Source organism: Apostichopus japonicus, chromosome 12 (assembly GCF_037975245.1).
Source record: "Apostichopus japonicus isolate 1M-3 chromosome 12, ASM3797524v1, whole genome shotgun sequence".
NCBI lineage: Eukaryota > Metazoa > Echinodermata > Holothuroidea > Aspidochirotida > Stichopodidae > Apostichopus > Apostichopus japonicus.
This window is the reverse complement of record NC_092572.1, coordinates 12113642-12137499: the sequence shown is the minus strand read 5'-3', so window position 1 is coordinate 12137499 and position 23858 is coordinate 12113642. Positions and strand designations below refer to the sequence as shown.

General features: G+C 37.5%; 1 protein-coding gene across 1 annotated transcript; it reads left to right on the top strand.

Annotated features, from left to right (window-relative positions):
* The first annotated feature begins 1208 nt into the window (after positions 1-1208).
* On the top strand, positions 1209-22916 carry LOC139977478 (uncharacterized). Its single transcript, XM_071986829.1, has 12 exons — positions 1209-1370; positions 2161-2242; positions 8065-8361; positions 8805-8976; positions 9594-9721; positions 12877-13191; positions 13836-14033; positions 14790-15110; positions 16516-16773; positions 17388-17489; positions 20770-20928; positions 22121-22916. Exons 2-12 carry the CDS (start codon positions 2188-2190, stop codon positions 22216-22218), a joined length of 2103 nt encoding a protein of 700 aa, XP_071842930.1. The 5' UTR covers positions 1209-1370; positions 2161-2187; the 3' UTR covers positions 22219-22916.
* The last annotated feature ends 942 nt before the right edge of the window (positions 22917-23858 follow it).

Genomic DNA, 23858 nt, shown 5'->3' with positions numbered 1-23858 from the left:
GTATGAATATCATATTTCTATCAGATAAATGTAAGGAACTGTTTGTACTGTCAATACGAGTGGTTTGAAGCATGATAAGGGAGGAGAGTTTATGGAGATTATTAGGAAATTTGTCCCAGCTGGCTGGAAGGCATGGAAAGCCGAGCGAGCTTCAACCTAAACTAGATTCCTTCAATCGAAGTCTTCGATCAAGGACATATCGATGACATTCTGAATCACTGCAGGCGTGCACAGGATTTCAAAGATGGAGGATGGGAATGGGTGGGGTGGTTCAAATTCTTCATTTACCTTGCCTGATTTAGGTAGTAGCGGCGTGAACAAAGGGAGAGGAATCAATGATTTTGAAGAGGGTACGGTCCTTGGTTAGTTGAAACCGACGTGATGAGGGGGGGGGGGGGGAGGCTTCCATTCAGAAAACAAATAAAATGGTACACTAAATTGTGCTGTCTGAGGCTTACTAACACCATAGATTATTACTATATAAGTAGCTCTAAACGCAAGGTGAGACTTGGTGTGAAATTTACTATTTTATAAGGCGGAGGGGTGGGTTGGGGGTTGGGAGGGTAGTGGGGGGGTTTGTAAACCCGTAGCAGGGGTATATCCTTTCCCGTGCATATACTCCCTTAATCGAACGCTTCTACTATTTGACGTATTGTACTGGGGAAAACCAGTTTCGGCCAACTGATTGGCTCTGTTTTACGAACCACATCATGTAAAACAACTTATTAGGGAATACCTCAATATTTTGACTTTCGATGATGCTTCACGAAAGACATTCAAAAGAATTCAAGCAGCCTAACCGGACACTATATATAGATATAGATGCCTATCCACCTCTCTGCAACTCACTTTCCCTTTAACACTGCCACTGTAACCACTGGTGGTGGTGGTGGTGCTATATCCTGAACTAAAAAATATCACCATGAGTGGTTTCAGCTATATACAAATGAACAATGGCATATCAGACGTACACAACAATACATAACATAACCAGTATCGTCAGTGAACCGAAAAAATGAAGAAAAACACGACCACCCACCCCAACTATTTCAAGTGAATGAATGGTATTTGCATGAACAATCATAATATTCATAAAGATCTATTATAAATTTTGTTTCCCGGCGGTCTTTCTTTCATTAAACGAACAAATGAAAAAGAAAAAAAAGCGCCTTAACGCCAAGGCAAAGTGTATAGAGTAGCTATAGACATAGCTGTATTTTAATATAACAGATGAATCAATATACATACACTTTATGCGCAAGCATACATGTATTCAGTTCACAACGACATAACTGTGACTGGTAGCGTGTAAAAATTAATCTCTGATCAAACGGGAGCATTACCCAATCAAGTCAAAGGGGGAAATAAAAGTAAGTGTTTCATGTTTCGAAAAGAGAAACGAAGTAAGCTGGCTACAACTGAAATATAGGTAATAATGTTTACGATTAATTTAGCACATTTTGCACGAAGACACTGGTTATAAACATGACTGAACGGAAAGCCATATATATATATATATATATATATATGTCTATATATATAGCCTATATATGTCTATATATATATATAGCCTATATATATGTATATAGCCTATATATATGTATATATATATATATGTATATATATGTATATGTATATATATATATACATATATATATATATATATATATATATATATATATATATATATATATATATATATATATATATATATATATATATGTATATTTGGCATGATCTTCTCCAACTGTTAACCGAGACGATTACATATTAGACAAATCTAGCGGCTATTCGGTGATGCATATGATGTTTAATAGAAATTTGTGAGTGTAAAGTTAACACATGACTCCAATATTGGTTGACGTATAAGAGAGGGATTACAACCACTATATAAAAATAAAATATGTATAGATTTGTCCGACCATAATTGGATTTGTAAACTCGACTACGAAATTCAGAAAATGATTTTACTAAAAGCCTTACATATTTTCAAGAACAATTCCCCTCGAGACGCATCATTGTTCCAATTTTCAAATTCTAATTCTACTGAGTCACCCAACAAACTAAATAATCTTCTCAATATCCAATCTATTTAATGTACTCTTACTGCTAAAGAAGAGTTATCATGGAGAAATATTTCTTCGTTGCACCCTCCAACAGATAAGGAAAAGTGCAAGATCATTGAAGATGGCGACGGACTCGGCATTTTATCTTGTGATCTTCGCATTATTTTGTCATCAGGGTAAGTCACCTTTGCCAGTGCTTTGAGATAGCTAAACGGAGCCGCAAAACAGTATGACTCAGTCGTATCAGTTAAACATACAATTCCTTGACACATATATACACACACACCTATACACACACAGGCGCATAGCCAAGGGGGGGGTGGCGAAAGGGGCAGCTGCCCCCCCCCCCCTTGAGCATATTTAAAAAAAATTGTTTCAATGTTTTTATGATATCGCTAGTATTTTCAAAAGAGAAAATGCTAAGATGCAACTTACAAGGCCTGGGAAGTGCCATTTCCAGCGATCTGGGAGGCATTTTCAGCCACAATTTTCTTGTACGCTTCGCGCCAATATGGTGGCGCTACGCTTAGATAGTTTGCAATGCCGAATCTACAGTTTCGCCCCTCCCTTGGCAAATTCCTGGCTACGCGCCTGTACACACACAACACATTAATTAGAAATTATCCCGGATCTTTATGTCGACAACATATCCTCATAGCATTTTGTTTTTGAAAGTGAAATGGAATTTTGGCAGATTTGTTAGAATTTTGTGAATTTATCTGCATGGCAACAGCCAAATAAATGACGTCATCAGGGCAATGCAGATGAGAACTACTCTGGTTTATCTTTCAAGTATTTAAATCACTAACTCACATATGAAAATGATGTTATTTTACAAAAAACAATATTTGCACTTTGATGAAATTGTATAGGCCTATACATGTATAGGACCTTCACAGCTATGCAAATATTCAAGATACATTTTATTTTTAAGCCGGATAATTCAAATAAGACGGCCATGATACGTAAAAAGTAAATCTCCAAAGCAAAGAACATTTGAAGTGATGGTATCACATGTCACCTATACCTCGTTCCACTTCCTATAGTCAGGTGAGGATTCAATCAGTCAAAAATGGACCCCCCCCCCCCCAAAGAAAACAAGAAAGAAAGCAAAAGAAATAAGAAAGGAACATTCAATCTAACATATCTCAAGTTTAAGTGATTTGGTTTTTCAGCTAGATGTGCCAACATTTTTTAATCAGAATCATCATTCATTGTCTGCCAACGGATAACGTTAGATCTACTTTATTGGCTCCACTTATAGCACGCTATAGCTAGGAAAGTTTTGTTATTACGTAATCGACCTGCCACGGTCGTAAATCGACCTCAGGGCTCAACAATTAGCCTGCATAGCTTCTAAACACCATTAGGCTCTTTGTGTAATTAGTCTATTAGTCTTGGCCAAGTCGTTTGTAATACTCGTCTTCCCTTGTGCAAACTGTACATGCCCCAGAGTCCGTTCAGTTTCTGCCTACCACGAATGTGCTTGTCCACTGTATTTTACATGCCCGAGGATCTGTCCTACCAATCGAAAGCGTTGCCGCGGGCGTTCTCTGGGCAGTACAGCAAATAGATACTGGAAAATAGCTTTTGTGAAAAAGAAAGGTATACTAGGCTGTACATACTAGGGTCTTAACAAGACTATGCGGAGATACGTTCATGTCTATAATGTATAGTTAATCATACAGCGTTCACACAAAGACTCTAATACAAGAAAAAAAAAATGTGCCAGGTGTTACAGACTAATTGGTAAAAAGAGGTCTATTTACGACCAAGGCAGGTCGATTACGTAATCTCATGAAACTTTTTCCATGATAGCGTGCTATATATGTTGGGGTTTATACAGCAGACCTCTAAGAAGCTAGAATATTGTCGAATCAATGTAGATAAACTGTACCACGATACCATACCAACCTCACTAACACGCACGAGAGACCGTATTACGGCATTGTTGACCCCACTGCTTGACGATCGATCTTACAATACAGTTGCATGTATTATATACATCATCATGATCATATACAGAGTCACGTGCAGAAGTATCGATGCAAGGGGAACTGGCATTGAGGTTGGACCAGTTAATTAAGTCGCTTTGTTTTCCGTGCTCAGGGTCTACCTTGGGTGACTTTTCTGAAAACCAAAAAGAAGAAATCGAACAGGTGGGGTGGGGGGGGGGGGCGGGGCAGGGGAGGCATCGTAGGCTCTAAATATTCGGGAACAATAATAGCATACCACGAATTGTTATATGCGATATGCCTCAGTGAAATAACATAAAGGAAACACCACCAGTGCTCGATAACAGAGTCGTATTTGGAATATTTTTTGGGTAAACACCTTTTGTTTATTGTCATCGGGACAGTTTCACGAGTGTTGAATCAGCTATTAACTACATATCCTTTGAATCAGCAGATATCTCCGACACACACCAAGGTAACGATATCATATACAGGTTTCACGGCCCAGTGAGTGAGCTATGTCGAAGCTCAACATGTTCTGCTACCCTTGCTTTTTTTCTATTCGTCTAACTTAACGGTTTTATTAAGCAACCCTGTTACTTTTTTATGTACTTCGGGTACGCACCAAGAATGGTACTAGATCAATCGCCTGTTGCGGGTTCGAACCTTTGAAACTCCATCCCTATCCCTATCCTTGTAATCGATAACATTGATAAAATTCAAAGATGACGTTAAGCACATATGATTCTTTTATTATAACGTTGAATTTGATAAGGAAAGGTTAAATATTACCAATTATTGTCTTGCTCGTATATGCTTGTATCTCTCCAGCCATCTAACCATGAGTTCCAAGTCCAATTTATCTTGCCTCGTGTCACTCTATGACATTAACATTATGATTAACTGCATTATTCTTTGTGCATATGCAAACAGGAGAAGACACGCAACGTCCCTCAGAATGCCAAGCGATATAGCTACTTCACAGCAATTGTCACCACTTCCTGTCTGGCCAGTCGAGTGAACTGTTAATTTCAGCCAGAGAATGATTTGGACCACCCACTCCTTAGGGCCCTCACGTGGCTGTCCACTTCAACGGAATCAGGACCCCCTCCTTTCTGAAAATCATTTCTCCAACCTCTGGCTCTTCCATTTAGGTTCATGCCCATACCCCCACATCGGTCTGAAGGAGAAATTAATTTATAAATGTGCACCCCTTGTCTTTGTATCCATCGAGTTTGATAAATCTGGAGGATTCATCTCAATTGGGCGTGCGCGTACCACGCATGGAGGGTCATGTGATGTGTTCCAGGGTGGTACCAAACTGATATTTCTCTGTAGCAGTTCGAGAATAGTGCTAGTGACTTCGTGAAAGATTTGCACCAAGACGGATCGGACATGGGAACTAACGGCGTAAGAAGGTACTGGTACTTCAGGCCTACGAAATAGTGCTAATATGCTAACGTTAGACATGCTGGCACAGAACAAGTACAGATACATTGGGCTTGCAGCGGGAAATGTCGATGTCTGAATTGTATTTCAAGAACGATTTTTTGTCGAAAAGGATTGTTGAACTGGACGGTGTCTTGGATCATGTTAAGTGTGTTTACTAGCTAACTCTGCAGAAGTTAAGAGAAAGTGTTCTCGGTAGACCTGACTTAACTGCACACGCATGCAGATATTGCCTACTGCATAACAGTAACATAGCCTATGTTTAGTCTGGTATCGGGCAAGTTAATTACAGTTAATGCAGACATCTCTACAATAACTAGCCTAACGTACATTTTCTAGTTGAAATGATTCTGGTTGAATAGGCCTATAGTTGATTGCTTGAAGTTGAGGTACAGCTACTGTATTTATAGACTGGCTTATAGATTCGCGCACAATTAAAGAAATTGATGAACTGTGTGCTGTGGGGAAATGTTTAGTTCAGTGCAACCACGGAATTCTCCATGGAACAGAGCCTAATGCTGCTCGACGGGAATATAGCTACCACGTTAGGCTACAGGCACGGTTATTGCTAGGTAACGGGTGTCACATCACATGACCCTCCATGTATGGTACGCGCGTACGCGCGTATTTACTGTGGGATAGTTCCTCCAGGTTTATTAAACTCGATGTTGTAATCCTGCGCACGTGCCTGTTATGGAACGCGAAAAGGGCAAACTTATTTCGTTGTCTAAACTAAGTTTGTTGTTGTTGTCTAAACTAAGTTTTTTGTTGTCTAAACTAAAGTTGTTGCTGCTTGTTTTACCATGCTGTTGCTGTCTAAGCTTCCGTTGTCTAAGCTTACGTCGACATACGTTTGCCCTTTTCGCGTTTCATACCAAATAAGTTACATTTCACAAGAGATGTACCAAAGAATGATGATGGCGTTGTTAGTAAAAAGAAAAAGTGAGAAAGAGAAAGGAGACAAGAAGAAAGCCGAAATGTCACTTGTGAGCTTCGGTGGAATGAATTATTGAACAGATTTAAGAGAAATGTTTTCAGGCATGGTGTTGAATTTTATGATCTGTTGTATTGGCTCCAATCATAGCACGCTATAGCTGGGAACGTTTTTTTGATAACGTATTCGACCTGCCAAGGACGTAAATCGACCTCAGGCTCTTAAAATTGGCCTGCATAGCTTCTTTTTTTTTAACATCATTAGGCCCCTTGTGTAAACACTGTGTGAAAATATGTTCATGTCTACAGTGTAGTTAATGATACAGCGTTCACACTAAGTCCCTCATACAAGAAAGAAAAAAAAAACACATGTGGCAGACGTTGCAGACTAATTGGTAAAAAGAGATCATTTGACGACCAAGGCATGCAGGTCGATAACGTAAATCTCAAGAAACTTTTCCATGATATCGTGGTATATATGTTGGGGTTTATACTGCAGACGTTACGTTAAACAGATAGAATCGAGTTTATGACAGGTTTTACGTTCTCCTTTCGATGTCTTCACGGCATACCCTCTGGATTGTGGTACCGAATTACTCACTCCCGCAGAGGGGAGGGGACAGCCACTGAACAGCAACTGAGGGTGGGTCAGGGGTATACTAAGGGTGGGTCAAGGGTATACTAAGGGTGGGTCAGGGGTATACTAAGGGTGGGTCAGGGGTAAACTGAGGATGGTTCAGGGGTATACTGAGGATGGGTCAGGGGTATACTGAGAGTGGGTCAGGGTATACCGAAGGTGGGTCAGGGGTAAACTGAGGGTGGGTCAAGGGTATACTAAGGGTGGGTCAGGAGTATACTAAGGGTGGGTCAGGGGTATACTAAGGGCGGGTCAGGGGTAAACTGAGGGTGGGTCAGGGGTATACTAAGGGTGTGTCAGGGGTATACTAAGGGTGGGTCAGGGGTAAACTGAGGGTGGGTCAGGGGTATACTAAGGGTGGGTCAGGGGTATACTAAGGATGGGTCAGGGGTAAACTGAGGGTGGGTCAGGGGTATACTAAGGATGGGTCAGGGGTAAACTGAGGGTGGGTCAGTGGTATACTAATGGTGGGTCAGGGGTATACTAAGGGTGGGTCAGGGGTACACTGAGGGTGGGTCAGGGGTAAATTGAGGGTGCGTCAGGGGTATACTGAGGGTGGGTCATGGGTATACTGAGGGTGGGTCATGGGTATACCGAGGGTGGGTAAGGGGTATACTGAGGGTGGGTCAGGGGTATACTGAGAGTGGGTCAGGGGTATACTAAGGTTGGGTTAGGGGTATGCATTCAGCATCTTATACTGGGTAACGGCCGTAACGGTGAAATGTGACCTTCACTCGGTCGTTACCATTTTCTTTATTGTTCAGAGGCTACCTTTATGAAAACAGTTTTTGTTGAGTGTGTATATGTTAAAACTTCACTGCATGATACGCATATTGTTCTTCCCTCGCAGTCATCTCACCACAAAGTGATGAATTCGTCAGACAGATTTCGGAAAAAAAAAATAAAAGAATTTGATTTTTGTTGTTTTTTGTTGTTGGTTGTATCACATTAATCTAGGTTTTAAGCTGATAAGGTAATTCCGGATTATAAATATAGTCAATATATGTCTACCGTTTCATTGAAGATCGTGTCACGTGTCGACCTAACGTAGCTTACCTCTACGACGCTTCTGGAGAATACATGGTGTGTAATGGATTTATGGATGGGGATACGCCTGGTGTTTGTACCGGCGGGTTATTGCAAACTTTCCTTTTTGAAGATGGTCCGACAGAAGAAAACTTAGCAACGACCTACCACAATTGCAATGGGAATTTTTACTCTTACCATCTTTTCGACACAACGCCGAGTCAAATTTGGCGCCTAACATTACCAGTATCCCTCGATGGTGCAATGTCAATATCCATCTTGGATACAACGGCAAGTAAGTGTTATGCTTTTTACATCATCATCATCATCATCATTATCATCATCATCATCATCATCATCATCATCATCATCATCATCATCATCATCATCATCATCATCATCATCATCATCATCATCATCATCATCATCATCATCATCATCATCATCATCATCATCATCATCATCATCATCATCATCATCATCATCATCATCATCATCATCATCACCACCACCACCACCACCACCACCACCATCATCATCATCATCATCACCACCACCACCACCACCACCATCATCATCATCATCATCATCATCATCATCATAATCATCATCATCATCATCATTTTGATTTTTTGGGAAAGAGACAAAAGAAAAAGAATAAAATTCTAATCAGCAGGTTATCCCTTTCGTTAATTCATTCCATCCCGCCCGCATAAACTATATCACATTAATCAACAGGTATTGATGGTGTTACAACGTTTGAGATATGTTGCGATCTGATCTTTTTTGCCGCTGGAAATACGGTTTATGTACAAAACCTCGATGATACAGGAGACACGCGTATAACTAGTCCCCTTTATCAAGCATCCGGCAGCATCACCGACATTGACGTATGCTGTTTTAACGACGAGTAAGATTATGTTTACCTATCTAAATATATATATATATATATATATATATATATATATATATATATATATATATATATATATATATATATTTTTTTTTTTTTTTTTCAAAGATGGTTTATAGTCGGTATATAGTCATAGATTGTACTTACCACTCTAGTCGCCATAATATGTCTCTGATGTGCAAAGTACACCTTCTCTTTCAAAAAAGCGTGTATAATCAAATTCAGTTTCAAAGTCGAATGCACAATGTATGTACAACTCAAAGCGCCCTCACTTTTTCAAGGTTTCGCTGCTTATTACACACGCTGCAATACACTGTGTCAGCGTTCTCCCTATTCAATTTCTATGATATACATTCATCCCGGTGGAGGCTCAGTGGAGGTTTTTTTTTCTTCTCTCACTTTTCTGTTTTTCCAACTCATTGGCTTAGATGCTTTCGTGCAGTTGCCCATACATTGTCTAACGTTGCTCCAAATATAAACATATATGAAAAAAGACGAAGAGCATGACGAAGATGATTACAATGGCGTTGGCGATGTACGCTGATGTCGATGCTGACGCATATACTGACGATAATGACTACTTAATAAATGATTTATTAATTTAATCTTTCAAGCTTTCGCGTATTCCATACAATCGATGACGATGGTTTATACGGGGTTTCAATGGATGGCAGTATAAACTCCAAACTCATAGACTATGGCGCTGGAAGTACAGCAGTAGCGGACCTTGACGTAAACTGCGGTAACTACACTATATATATATATATATATATATATATATATATATATATATATATATATATATATATATATATATATATATATATATATATATATATATATATATATATATATATATATATATATTATTAGAGAAAACCAGAGAAATAAGATATGACTCATAATTGACAAATAAGGAGTAAGTTTTACAAAATATATTGGAATTTTCGGTCCCCCTGGGACCTTCGTCAGCAATACTTGGCAGTCGAATGAGAAGTACAAAATGTGACACAATGAAAGTATGACGCTAGATAAGAGTAAGTTGCAATGATGGAATTAAAACCAAATAAACCATGACTATACAGGAAGCGGATTAAGGAGCAAAGAACGGATTACATATGCTTGTAGAACTGGTAGTTGTTAAGGGGTCCCAAGTCTTTGTTGAGGCCGGTGATGTGAGACTTAATACGAAAGATCCAATCGATTTCTTTACGTTTACGTTCAGTAGTTGATTTGAAGTTCGAGGCAATTAAAATACATTTTAGGTTTTTTAGAGAATGACCATGAAGATTGAAATGTTCGGACACTGGGAATCCTGCAAAATTATCACGAATAGATTTTTTGTGATTATTAAAACGTAAGCGGAATCGGGAGCCTGTTTCACCTACATAATTGCCCTCTTTGCAAAGTACACAATAGAAAATGTAAATAACATTAATAGAATCACAAGAGAGGGAAGGGGGTCTAAGACTAAAGTCAACATTGGGAATCTTGACCACGGTGCCTGGGGTAATATGGGGGCATATTTGGCATCTAGGTTTACCGCAAGGAAAATTGCCTGCGGAGGTGGAAACTGAGCGGGGGAGTCTGGAGGAAGTGAGAAGAAATTTGAGGTTGGGGGGTTGACGAAATGCTAGCATGGGGGGTACCTTAAACGATTCTCCTACAGACTGATCGTCTTGAAATACAGCAAATTCCTGTTTGATGGAGCGAATGAAAGATTTGATGAGGGGGTTGTAACTGGTAACGAACGGAATGCGTGTGTTGGGACTTTTAGACTTGTATTTTAATAAGTCCTCACGGCTCAACTTGTCGGCCCTGGAAATACCCTGTCTAATTAAGTGAAGGGGGTATCCGACGTTCAAGAAATAACCAGTTAATATGGATACCTGGTGTTTAAAATCACATGGGTTGGAGCAAATGCGTTTAAGTCTAAGGCATTGGCTGTAAACAATAGAACTCTTGAGATTATGTGGGTGAAAACTATTAAAGTGTAAATACATATGAATATCAGTGGGCTTATAATAGACCGAAGTGGTTAAGGAATTGCCATCCAACTTGACCAGAACATCTAGGAATGAAATTTGATGTTTGGAAACTTCGACAGAAAATTTAATGCTGTCATGAAAAGAATTAACATGATCAAAGAAAGACTTAAGAGATTCTTCTATTAATGTTATTTACATTTTCTATTGTGTACTTTGCAAAGAGGGCAATTATGTAGGTGAAACAGGCTCCCGATTCCGCTTACGTTTTAATAATCACAAAAAATCTATTCGTGATAATTTTGCAGGATTCCCAGTGTCCGAACATTTCAATCTTCATGGTCATTCTCTAAAAAACCTAAAATGTATTTTAATTGCCTCGAACTTCAAATCAACTACTGAACGTAAACGTAAAGAAATCGATTGGATCTTTCGTATTAAGTCTCACATCACCGGCCTCAACAAAGACTTGGGACCCCTTAACAACTACCAGTTCTACAAGCATATGTAATCCGTTCTTTGCTCCTTTAATCCGCTTCCTGTATAGTCATGGTTTATTTGGTTTTAATTCCATCATTGCAACTTACTCTTATCTAGCGTCATACTTTCATTGTGTCACATTTTGTACTTCTCATTCGACTGCCAAGTATTGCTGACGAAGGTCCCAGGGGGACCGAAAATTCCAATATATTTTGTAAAACTTACTCCTTATTTGTCAATTATGAGTCATATCTTATTTCTCTGGTTTTCTCTAATAATATTTTCTTTTGGAGTAAACGTGGATTTTCGTTATATTATATATATATATATATATATATATATATGGGTCTTAGGAACCAATCTGCTTTTAAATTTAATGAACAAGGCGGCTTCTCCGCTCTGTAACTTTTGCAATGTTGAGGATGAAACAATTGAACATTTATTCTGGTCCTGTTATGTGACGTCTACTTTCCTTTTAGATTGCGAACAGACATTTTTTGGAGGACAGTTTATCTGTTCAAAAGAAGATTTTTCCTTCGATAAGCTTGTAGCTGGTTATGACCCGCTGAATTTGTTTAATTCTTCCATATCAAATACCACAATAACACATTTTTAATTGTAAGCTAACAATATTAAGCCTGATTGCAATAAGTTCTTCTACAAAATCAAATTTATTCTTAACGTTGAAAAGTACATTGCCTCGAAATTCTACTAGCTCTACTCGTAGAAAATACATGGCGTTAATGACTTGTTTTTCTCACTCAATTAATGAACTTTGCGATTCTTGATTTATCCTCTGCCTGTGGTCTACTTTACTGGTTTCTGTATTTTGCTTGAGATTTCATTTTATTGTTGCTTAGATATTCTCTGCTGTTTCTTTGTGTCTTTGTTTGTTTGCTCACATTGTTTGCATAAACATATTTCTGTATTTCTGTAAGTAATTATATATATATATATATATATATATATATATATATATATATATATATATATATATATATATATATATATATATATATATATATATAATTTGGCCACAAAGCGCTTTGAGGCCTTTGCATAAAGCGCTCTATAAATATTTGCTTATTATTATTATTATATATATATATATATATATATATATATATATATATGTGTGTGTGTGTGTGCGTGTGTATACGTGTGTAAGCGTGTATATACATATATGTGTATATCTTGGTATTTATCGCATTAATTGCGTTATCGCATTATGTAAATAATTCCTTTGTAATATTGAGATGACATAACATTGCTGTTAATCAAAATTGTAAATACAAAATGTGTACCATAATGACAATCTTGAATAAATGAAATGGAGAAAATCTTGATCATGATCATGATCTTGATCATTATCATGATTATGATTATGATTATGATTTTTATTAATACTTCTGCTTGTTTTAATGGATTACAGGCATCGGGTACCTCGCATTTGGTATTGGCGACTCCATGTATGTATGGGAATTCGCCGAAGCTGTCTCTGCTGACTTGCCCATATCGTTAAGCTCATTGACCCCATGGGAGGAACGAGCCGGGCAAACGGTCAGCGCCCTAAGCCTCGCATCAGAAAGCGGGGTACCTCGAGTCCTGACTGCATGGACCGGTTTGCAGACATTTGCTCTTACTTTTACAACCGTGAGTGAGTCATCTGAGATTACCAATAGTGACCTTCAATTGGCTTTTCGTGATGTTTTCCTATGTCTCGATGCGCAGGACTGTTCTCTTTCATGTAAGTTTGATAAACTACGCGGGAATTTTGTTTTTGTTTTGAATCAGCTGTGTTTCAGATAGTGTAGATTATTCTGTGTTGTACGGTAACACATTTTTGTTTTAAATTTATAACATTATTTTCTTTAAATTCTTTCTTTCTTCCCGAATTTTCAAATTGAATGGATCATTCCTATAGTTAATTCTGGACTGCTTTCTTTTTTTTTTCTCCCGAATGACTGTTTTAGCAGTACCGTTTTTGCATACAGTATAATATCCTCTTCTCCTGACTCATTCTCATCCACGTTGGATCTCCATCTGTTCCTCCTAACTCCCGACGCTTGTTCAACGAATGTTCATTCCCTTTTCTTCATTTGATACTCTTATATAGTAGTATATTTCCAAATTGTAAACTCAGAGGTTTTCATATGACAGAGACATAAGACAGAGACTATATATATATATATATATATATATATATATATATATATATATATATATATATATATATATAAACCGAACCTAAATATGACCACGTCTTATATCTTATATGTAAAATTCCATTTGCGTTATCTCTTCATACATATTATTTCGTAGTATTCACCATTTTTAGTGACAATGTCATTGAACAAGCTATTTCCTTCTCCACCCCTCACCCCCTGTCAGGTTCGGCGGGTCTTACCTGTCCATGTGATAACCTGGATCAATTTGGAAGATGTTGCGCAGGCCTTTGTGTACCACAGAGCTATGATCCTAACCAGAGTACCGGATGTCTTTGCTCAAACGAATGCACACTAGGAGCAGATGGTTGCGCAGCTTCCGGGGCTTTACCTACGGCGAGTGCTGATATCGGTGAATGTCCACGTAAGTGAACCTCTTTGCTAAGGGATGAGTCCAGCCTCTCGATTCCTCCAGACCCTCTCTAGTTTGAATATTTTTTCACACCGACAATAACCTGCAAAACAGTAAATAATGGGGGGGGGGTGGGAGGGTGGGGGATGGAACGATCGCTTCGCGCGCGGACGTTCCCTACAAACTACGACAGGTGTTTTCTTATCATCATATCTTATATATATATTTATATATATATATATTTATATATATATATCTATATATATATATCTATCTATATATATATATATATATATATATATATAGAAGGAAAAGAAGGAAAAGCCATTTCTTGGGTTCCAGAACACTATAATATATATATATATATATATATATATATATATATATATATATATATATATATATATATATATATATACATATATATATATATATATATATATATATATATATATATATTATAGTGTTCTGGAACCCAAGAAATGGCTTTTCCTTCTTTTTGACTTTCCTTCTTATCATCATATCTTATATATATATTTATATATTTATATATATATATATATCTATATATATATATATATATATATATATATCTATATATATATATATATCTATCTATATATATATTTATATATATATATATATATATATATATATATATATATATATATAAATATATATATATTATATATAGTGTTCTGGAACCCAAGAAATGGCTTTTCCTTCTTTTTGACTGTATCATTATCCATGTTGCTTACGTCCTCACAGTTGACTTGATCAGCGCCGTCAAGTGCGTGGGGGGCACTCGGGAAACTTCATCCTCCATCTACGCGCTGTCTTTGTATTCTTTAACAAGAATCTGTGCCACCGATGTCAAAGGGACGGAGCAACCACTCCCTCCAGGAACGTTCGCATTTCAAACTGACAGTGTCCACACATTCCAGTTCTTCTTCCAGGGTTCCACTAAGCCAAAGAGCTACAAGGGCAAAAGATATGGATTATACAATGCACAGACAAGCAACCCAGCTATCGGCGAATCAGGAAATATGGTCGACACTATTCCTACTATTGTACAGGAGAGGAGTGATGGTGTGTATTATTGTCATGTGTGTATTAAAAGGAGACACAAACCAAAGCATTATCATTCTTCTATATGTTAGATACAACTCTGCCAAAATGCTAATGAAAATCCCCAAGTTCCATTCGGGAAGATATCTTAATATTTTCCTTCACACACCAGGATAAAGACTTGGTCAAATATAAATATGACATCATCGAGTCACCGGGGGTTGAACTTTTTTTTAAATTATATATCTTTTTTCTCTGCTATATTTGTTACCTTCTTTTAAATTCTTGTACTACAGATGCATGGCCTTTTATTAACGTTTGAACCTAAACTATTGAAACCCGTGACCTAACGATGATACTGGTTTCAGTGTCCACAATGTTAGTAATCTGTCATTGAAAGTATGCAAAGAAAAACCAAACAGAGCGAAATTAAAAGTGTTACATAGTCACTATGACATAACAGAATTTTGACAGATTTAAATGGCCTTTAACCTAAACTATGATTATTCTCCCAACATTGGTAAGAACTGTCATGTCAGCTGTTTTGGGGGAAGGCGCGTAGCCAGGAATTTGACAAGGGAGGGGCGAAAATGTAGGCAAACTATCAGAGCCGTAGATACGGCATTGCAAACTATTTAAGCGTAGCGCCACCATGTAGCGCGAAGCGTACAAGAAAAATTTGGCTGAAAATACCTCCCAGATCGCTGGAAATGGCACTTCCCAGGCCTTGTAATTTGCATCTTAGCACTTTTCTCTTTTGAAATTACTAGCGATAAGATAAAAACATTAAAAGCAATTTTTTTAAATATGCTCAAGGGGGGGGGGGGGCGGCTGCCCCCTTCGCCCCCCCCCCTTGGCTACGCGCCTGTTTGGGGGAGTGGTTCATGATTTTCAGAGAGATCTGTTACGATAAAGATGACAATTGGGTTTACGTCTGTCGCTTCTTATTATTACGGTGTTTCAATAATTCGGATCAAAGTATTGGTTCTTGTGAACCGTCCTGAATTATCAATAATTGCGAACGAAATCATTTAATAGAAGACAAAAAGAATGCTAAATGCGAAGAAATATTTGCCAAATTCACGGCGTACTCAATTATGTCACCATGAATCTACAATGGGCCTTCTTTAGCGATCAACTCTTCTAGTTAATACTGGGCAAGGATCCCTGCATGGGACCTTCTCAAACATGACTTTAAAGAAAAAAAAATCAATATTCCCTTCTTATCAAATAGGAATCTTCATAAAGAATACCATCTACACCTCCTGTACTTGCTAAAGATCATGGAGGGACCCCCCCCCCCCAAAAAAAAAAAATCAATCAATGCATGTTATGAAAGCCAGGATTCATATCTTGTCCACTATAAAATTCGTCTAACTTTATGTGTTTCCTTAAATCTAAAGAAGCTTCTTTGTTTCCACCACAGAGATTTATACCAAATCTATCACCATATCGGAGTTGGAGAACTCTGTGGTGACAATAAGACTACGTGTTGCACGTTACTGTAACACAAGACGCATTCGATGGCGGAAGGATAACGTAGTCCAATCACGCTACAATGGTAAAGTAGCTATGACCTTTGACCCTTTTGCTACTTCTGATGAAGGTATCTACGAGGTATATTTCCAGGGAAGAATCAAGAGAGACTGGCGGAGGATTATTCGTGTGATTGAACGAACTGACAGTGAGTTATCTGGCATTCATTTGCGTTGCGTTACGTGTTTTGTCTCAATTAGTGCATTAGTGCATGATGATGATGATGATGATGATGATGATGATGATGATGATGATGATGATGATGATGATGATGATGATGATGATGATGATGATGATGATGATGATGATGATGATGATGATGATGATGATGATGATGATGATGATGATGATGATGATGATGATGATGATGATGATGATGATGATGATGATGATGGTGATAATGATAATGATAACCAGGGCCCTGTGCTCACACTGGGCGGCACCGGGCGGCTGCGCTCAGCAGTTCTGAATGCCGCCCAGCACAAACAGTACTTTAAACAACCAAAATCTGGGAAAATACATGGCACAGAATAGGAAAAAAAGCACCACCTAAGGATACTTCGTGTGCAATATTTGTCCAGTGGGGAGGGGGTACCCCACCCATGAGATCCCTCATCCAGGGTGTGGATCACACTACCGCACAATCTGCCCGGCACTCAAATATTCCTGAGCACATCCATGATAACGATAACGATAATGATTATAACAATGATCATGATAACAATGACAATGATAATGATTTACACTTTCTTACCGGTTTAGCTTGTGCTATAACTGGTTGCATAGCAAATGGAGGTGTCTGTAGTTACAGCGGCTTGTATTGTGTTTGTCCTCCTGGGAGAGTCGGGTTCAATTGCGAAGGTGGTAAGTATTCAGTATGTCAAAGTGTGTGTTTAACATAATATCTAATATGGTCAATTCCACGGTGACTCGCGTGACATTTTTACTAAAATTCCTCTCTATTTAATATCATTAAACAATAAAGAAATTACCTGGGAGAAAAGCATTCATGTAGTCAGTAAGGTAAGCCTTAATGCTTACAACAGTAGACAAAAAATATTTATACCTCAAGTATTGGGGGTGAAATTGGCGAAAAACTAAACGTGACTCGCGTGACAGTTACTATTAGCAAAAATCAGAATGCACACACAAATGTTTGATTTCTTATGTCTTATTAAAATATTTCCAATCACTTTTTGTAATCATACCGAAGTTGAAAAACACCTCTACCTCAATTGCTATGCAACTTTGAAAAAATGTTGTAACGCATGAAAATAACGATGAAGATGTATTGTGACTCGCGTGACAAGAAAACGTGACTCGCGTGACTAGTTCACTTTTCGGATAGTTCTAGACCAAATGCAGTAGTGAATCAAAGGTATAGACCTTGCATAGTGAAATATAACATTCATTGGTCTAGAAAGTGTCCAAAAGGTACTTCCCTTGGGAATGTCCAGATGATATTATGTCCCCGAGTTACCTTCATGACTGCAGACAGTAGGTAATATACTTTACGGGTAGTGCAGTTGTTCAGGCAATATATCTTGTCAATTAATATTTGTAACAACATTTAGTCTGTTGAAGTCACTCATTTGAGAGTCATAGAAGAAAGAGATCTATCAAAATGTGATTCAAATTACCATTCTCATTTGTCATATTTGAATAAACCAAAAGTGTAATATTTGAGATGATACATTCGTTCATAGGATTTTGGGAATGATTGAGCAGTTAAAACCTTAAGGTTGTCAAGTCATAGCACATGGCATTGCCAGATACAAATATAGATTATGTTTTTGTATATTACTTAAAAATCAATGACAAGTGCTAACTTTCCAAATGTGGTGATAAAATAGGCATTATATTGCGAATAAATATTCATGATTTTAAATTCTGATACTTCAAATGAAATTATCATAATTAGTTGCATTATGTGTGCCCATATTATTCAAGTTGCCTAATTAAAGGGGAATGCATATGATATCTTTAATCAGTGATTCATTCATCAAACTATAACATCCCTGCAAATTTCACACAGTAAATAGGTAGAAACACTATCTTGATTTGACGTGACTCGCGTGACGTGACTCGCGTGACATTCGTAAAGGGTGATTTTCTGCAAAATTTGAATATCTTCTGAAAAGGAAAATTCAGTAATCCTTTTGGTATCTATGTGAAGACGTGATATTCATTATTTGGAGTAAAACTATTGTGCAGGCAAGGAGAAAAAAAAAAAAAACAGTAAATTTTGTGACTCACATGGCAGTAAATCGAGGGTGTTTACTGTTTTCAATTTACCACTGTTGTCTAATGCCTTGATGTCAAAATAAAATTGAAGCTATAAAGTGAGCACTATGCTACAGCAAATATAATTAGTCCAACACACAGTTAATAGGTAGAAACACTATCTTGAATTGACGTGACTCGCGTGACGTGACTCGCGTGACATTCGTAAAGGGTGATTTTCCTCAAAATTTGAATATCTTCTGGAAAGGAAAATTCAGTAATCCTTTTGGTATCTATGTGAAGACTTGATATTCATTATTTGGTGTAAAACTATCGTGCAGGCAAGGAGAAAAAAAACAAAAACAGTAAATTTTGTGACTCGCGTGACAGTAAATCGAGGGTGTTTTCAATTCACCACTATTGTCTAATGCCTTGATGTAGAAAAAAAATTGAAGCTATTAAGTGAGCACTATGCTATAGCAAATATAATTAGTCCAAAAAACTGATGATACCTATGGTTAATATGTACAAATCTGCAAAAAATGAAATTTCACTGTATTTTTCATAATTTAGTTACTACGGGAACCATTTGTTATTACCGACCCCATAATCAAACAAATGATGTTTCTGGGGTGTAAAAATTATTTTTAGTAACTACAAGTATTCTATTTATTGGAAACTTATACAATTTTAATGTACAATGATTTTAATTTTTTTGGTATGATGTTGACCTTATCATGGAATTGACCATATATACATTTTTAATTATTGTCTATGAGAAGATAAGGAAACACCACTACATGTAGATTTTTTTTTTGGATAATATCGTAGCTCATTTAGACTGGGTTTCCCCCTCATAATCACATAACGGATCCTTCCATTATGTATTTCGGTGGCTGATGTGAATTATTTATATAGAAATGTTGGAAATTTTGCTGAATCTTTGGATTATAACCAAATCCTAATAGCATCGCATCGCGAAATGTTATAAATGCAGTGGCCAAAAAAAAAAAAAAAAAAAAAAAAAATGGTAATATCAACCTGCAACAGCCTATATATGTCATATTTGAAGGATATATAAACAACAATATTATAATATGAGAGTAAATCATTTTTTTAAGAACATCTGTAATGATGGAATAATCACAGACCACATGTTATGCATTTTTTAACCAAATCTTGGAGTAGACTGAGACAAAGGGGTGTTTGGTTGGGTATAGGCTTACATATGGTTTACTGCATTAAAAGAGCATATAGTTAGAGTTACGGATTTGCCCTTTATCATTTTAACGTTGTGGAATACTTTTCTCTGCCATACGATCCGTCGCGTTGTCTGCCAATGAAATATCCAAAATGAAGCCTGCATGCCACTGTATCACCGTCTGTCGAATATGACGACGTCAAGTTTGTGATAATCTCGTTAAAAAAAACAGCCGAGTCACACAGAGAGTACAGTAACTATATACTGTAAATCTTAAAGTTTGGTACCACAGTAAAAAAAAAACTGGATCGTGCTGATTATATATGATACATCGGTATACCATGTGCTATTAGGATTACAGTAAGAAATGAGGATATGTGTAATCCCAAAACATGCATCAAACTGTAATTTGTTGGGATTACACATATCCTCGGTTCTCATATACTGTAAGCCTATAGAAGCACATGCTATCGATTTGTAGCACGATCCAGTTTTTTTGTTACTGCTGTACAAAACTGTTTAAGATTTATAGTAGTAACTGTGTTCTCTGTGTTCTTATCGGGTGGAGAAAGAATAAAAGAAACATGAATGTACGCTTTCACAACTACTGCCATATAAATCGCCTTTCATCCCGATGAAGAGGGTCAGCCCTTATCGGTTGACAGAAATGACATTTCGATGTTTATCCCTAATGCGTTTCACATTTCCCTATATATACAGTGTGTCCAAAGGGTACCTTTGGCGTAAGAGGTCGCTGCGAGTTCAGTTGTGAAGGGGAATTTGGCAAGGAGTGCGCTGATTGCCGGGATGTCCTCTTTTGCTTAGAGGATCCATTTGGCTGCCAGTGTTACCCAGGATATGAACAACCTAATTGCACACGTGAGTCAATTTTGCATACAAGTTACGTTGTTAATTTTGTATTATTAACCAACTTTACAAGGGCGAGGGTCGATTCATTTAGAAACTTTACTAAACTAACCCTGTCAGATGCAGAGGAGGAAGGCCACGTGAACAATATAGGGGTCGTAATAATACATATAGTATAATACAACATAATATTCCAAACGTATGAAGCGCCCTATCCAATAAAACTAAAAAAGCTCTGCAAGGCAAGGCGCAGCACAAATGGAAAGGGAACATTTCCACTCCCTTTTGAAAATCCTCCCTTTAGTAAGACTGCCGTTCATTTTTCGCAACTGTCCACTTCTTCACCTTTTAAAGGTGATTTAGTCTGGAACGTTAGCCTGTGTGTTACGCCATCAATTCTCCAAGCCTAGCAGGGAAAGTATCGTGAAAAAGTCACTTTCAGCACAGCCCAAATTTCCCGCGATCTACCAAGAGAGCCTATGAAAATGCTCGAGGCTAGTAAACAGTTATGGCAGTGGTATTACGGAGCATATTTTCAAATGCGACATTTTTTTTTTTGGTAGTGTGCGTGCGCTCTACAATATTGGCATTACTGGCAAGTGAACGATACCTACATGACTGGACGTTGAAACTGAAAGTTTCATATAGTCTGTGTACATTTGCAGTTTCAGAGGCGAGCTGCAAAGTCAACTTGACTTATTCTGAGACTGTCACGGTGCTCACAAGCGCCCTCACTTTGTAGGTACCTACATGACTACACTCCCTGGTGTGTTGTCCTCCCCTAAAAGAACACCATTAACATCCGAAAAGTTATATCTTATACTGCAAGCACTCCACGCGCACTAAAATACGGATTTTTTGCAGGCAAATGTAGTTCTAGTCGTTATTACCGGGGAGTGCTATTGTTGAAGATTTTAATGTAAGATTTTAATTACTCAACCAACTCCTTTCAAAGCAAAGCGGAAGCGGAAGTGAAGACACTCAAAAATTTAAAGCTTTGTAGATATCTTCCTTCTATGTGGACCTTTGCGAATCTATATGAACCTACGGAGACCTATGATGGACTGTCGTGTTTACATTGTTGTTGTATAGCGACTGATCAGATAATGCACTTTTTCTCCCTTGGTTTTATATTTACAACCAAGAATTGGTTCGTTTTGCTCACTTAAACAACTCCTTCACATAATTATCTTGCTATCAACAGCATGTCGCAGTGGTTTCTATGGAGTGAATTGTAAGAAAGAATGTCCCTGTAGTACTGGCGAGCAGTGCGATGCCTTTGATGGAACGTGTTGGCCTTAACCGTAAGACGAAAAAGATGAACATATAATGTTTACCAGCTTGATATTTTGTAGTGGCTTTACATTTATATATAAAAAAGTGTACCCGTACATAATATAACCCTTATATTACTGAGTACGTGGTATCGGTGCATACTGTATTAGCTTTCGTTATAATTGTTAACAGTTTGATAGTTGTAGTGGCTTTACATTTTTATATATAAAAAAAGTGTACCCGTACATAATATAACACTTATATCACTAAGTACGTTTTAAGTGGTATCGGTGCTTACTGTATTTTGTTTCGTTAGATATTTAATTCTAGTATATTGCAGGTATCTTCTCAATTTGTTTTTTGTAAAATGAAAAAAAAGAGGTTGATATGTAAACGCTTATGTTACCGATCACGTTTTTGAGGCTTACTTACGGTAGCTTTTTCTTTGGTTGGATTCGAATGTTACAGTTTATTTTCTTTAATTGCATATTCAGGGCTTCATCAATTGATTTTCGCCAAGCAAAATCAACTTGAAATGGCTAACAAATACTAGTCTTTCTCCAATTGCTTTTAATTTGCGGTATTGTGTATAATTAACTTTGTATTCTTGTTCACTCGTAAAGTTTTATGTATATCTATATGGACATTTGGTTCTGTGTTAATGTATCAAAAATGTATGTGGAAGAAAGACATGAAATAAAAGAGATGCAAACAATAAAAATAAAGTACTTTGCTATGTGTTTCTTGAAGAGATAGGTATCCAGAGATTCAGTTATTTGAAGTCATAAAAGTCACGGTATCCCACTGAGTTTGTGTTGCATCTGGTGAGCTGATAAAATGGTATGTGTGTTAGACTACAATGTCCAGTCGCTTGTATTGATGAGTTTTACCTGTTAACAGGGTCAGATGTATACGACCCATAGCTTATCAAAATTAATTTTGTGCCTTAACTAACTTATTTTTCAAAAGCATAAACATAAGCCGAAACATTAAACTTATTAAAGAGTATTTTTTTGTACAATTGCGAACTGTGGTACACAACGAAGGATCTTGATCGCAAAATTGACATGTTTCAAGGGAGACTACTTCGTAATATTCTCAACATTAGATGGACCAATAATAACAATTGGTTATCAAACGATGAACTCTACACTGAAACCAACCAAACACCTTGATCATCCATAGTCGCACATAGAAGATTGAGATTTTACGGTCATGTAGCAAGACTCCAGGAGGACGCTCCAGCAAAAGGTTGCTTAATTAAGGAGAAGCATTGAGGCATACTGCTAAGCCAGTAGGAAGGCCCGTGACTACCTTTCTTGGAAAAATAAAGTCGCAATTTAAGGATGTTAACTTTAACATTTTCTAGGGAGCAATAAAAATTGCGCAAGATCGTAATACGTGGCGGAGGTTTAATCACTGAGCATGTCGGATAGACGAGACTCGACTTACTACCCTAAACAGGAGGTGCTACTACTCTAAACAGGAGGTGCTACTACTCTAAACAGGAGGTGCTACTACTCTAAACAGGAGGTGCTACTACTCAAAACAGAAGGTGATTCTACTCCTTAGAGACGATACTGCTGTAAAAGCTGCCGCTACTACTCTAAATTGGCGATGCTACTACTACTACAGGCGGCGATGCTACTGTAAATTAGTGACGTTAC

Excerpts from the sequence above, each read along its gene's own strand:
- LOC139977478 (XM_071986829.1), top strand. The coding sequence starts at position 2,188 with ATGGCGACGGACTCGGCATTTTATCTTGTGATCTTCGCATTATTTTGT. Across the intron at positions 8,977-9,593 it reads GTATGCTGTTTTAACGACGA|CTTTCGCGTATTCCATACAA; the intron begins GTAAGATTATGT and ends TAATCTTTCAAG. Across the intron at positions 15,111-16,515 it reads TGTACAGGAGAGGAGTGATG|AGATTTATACCAAATCTATC; the intron begins GTGTGTATTATT and ends TTTCCACCACAG.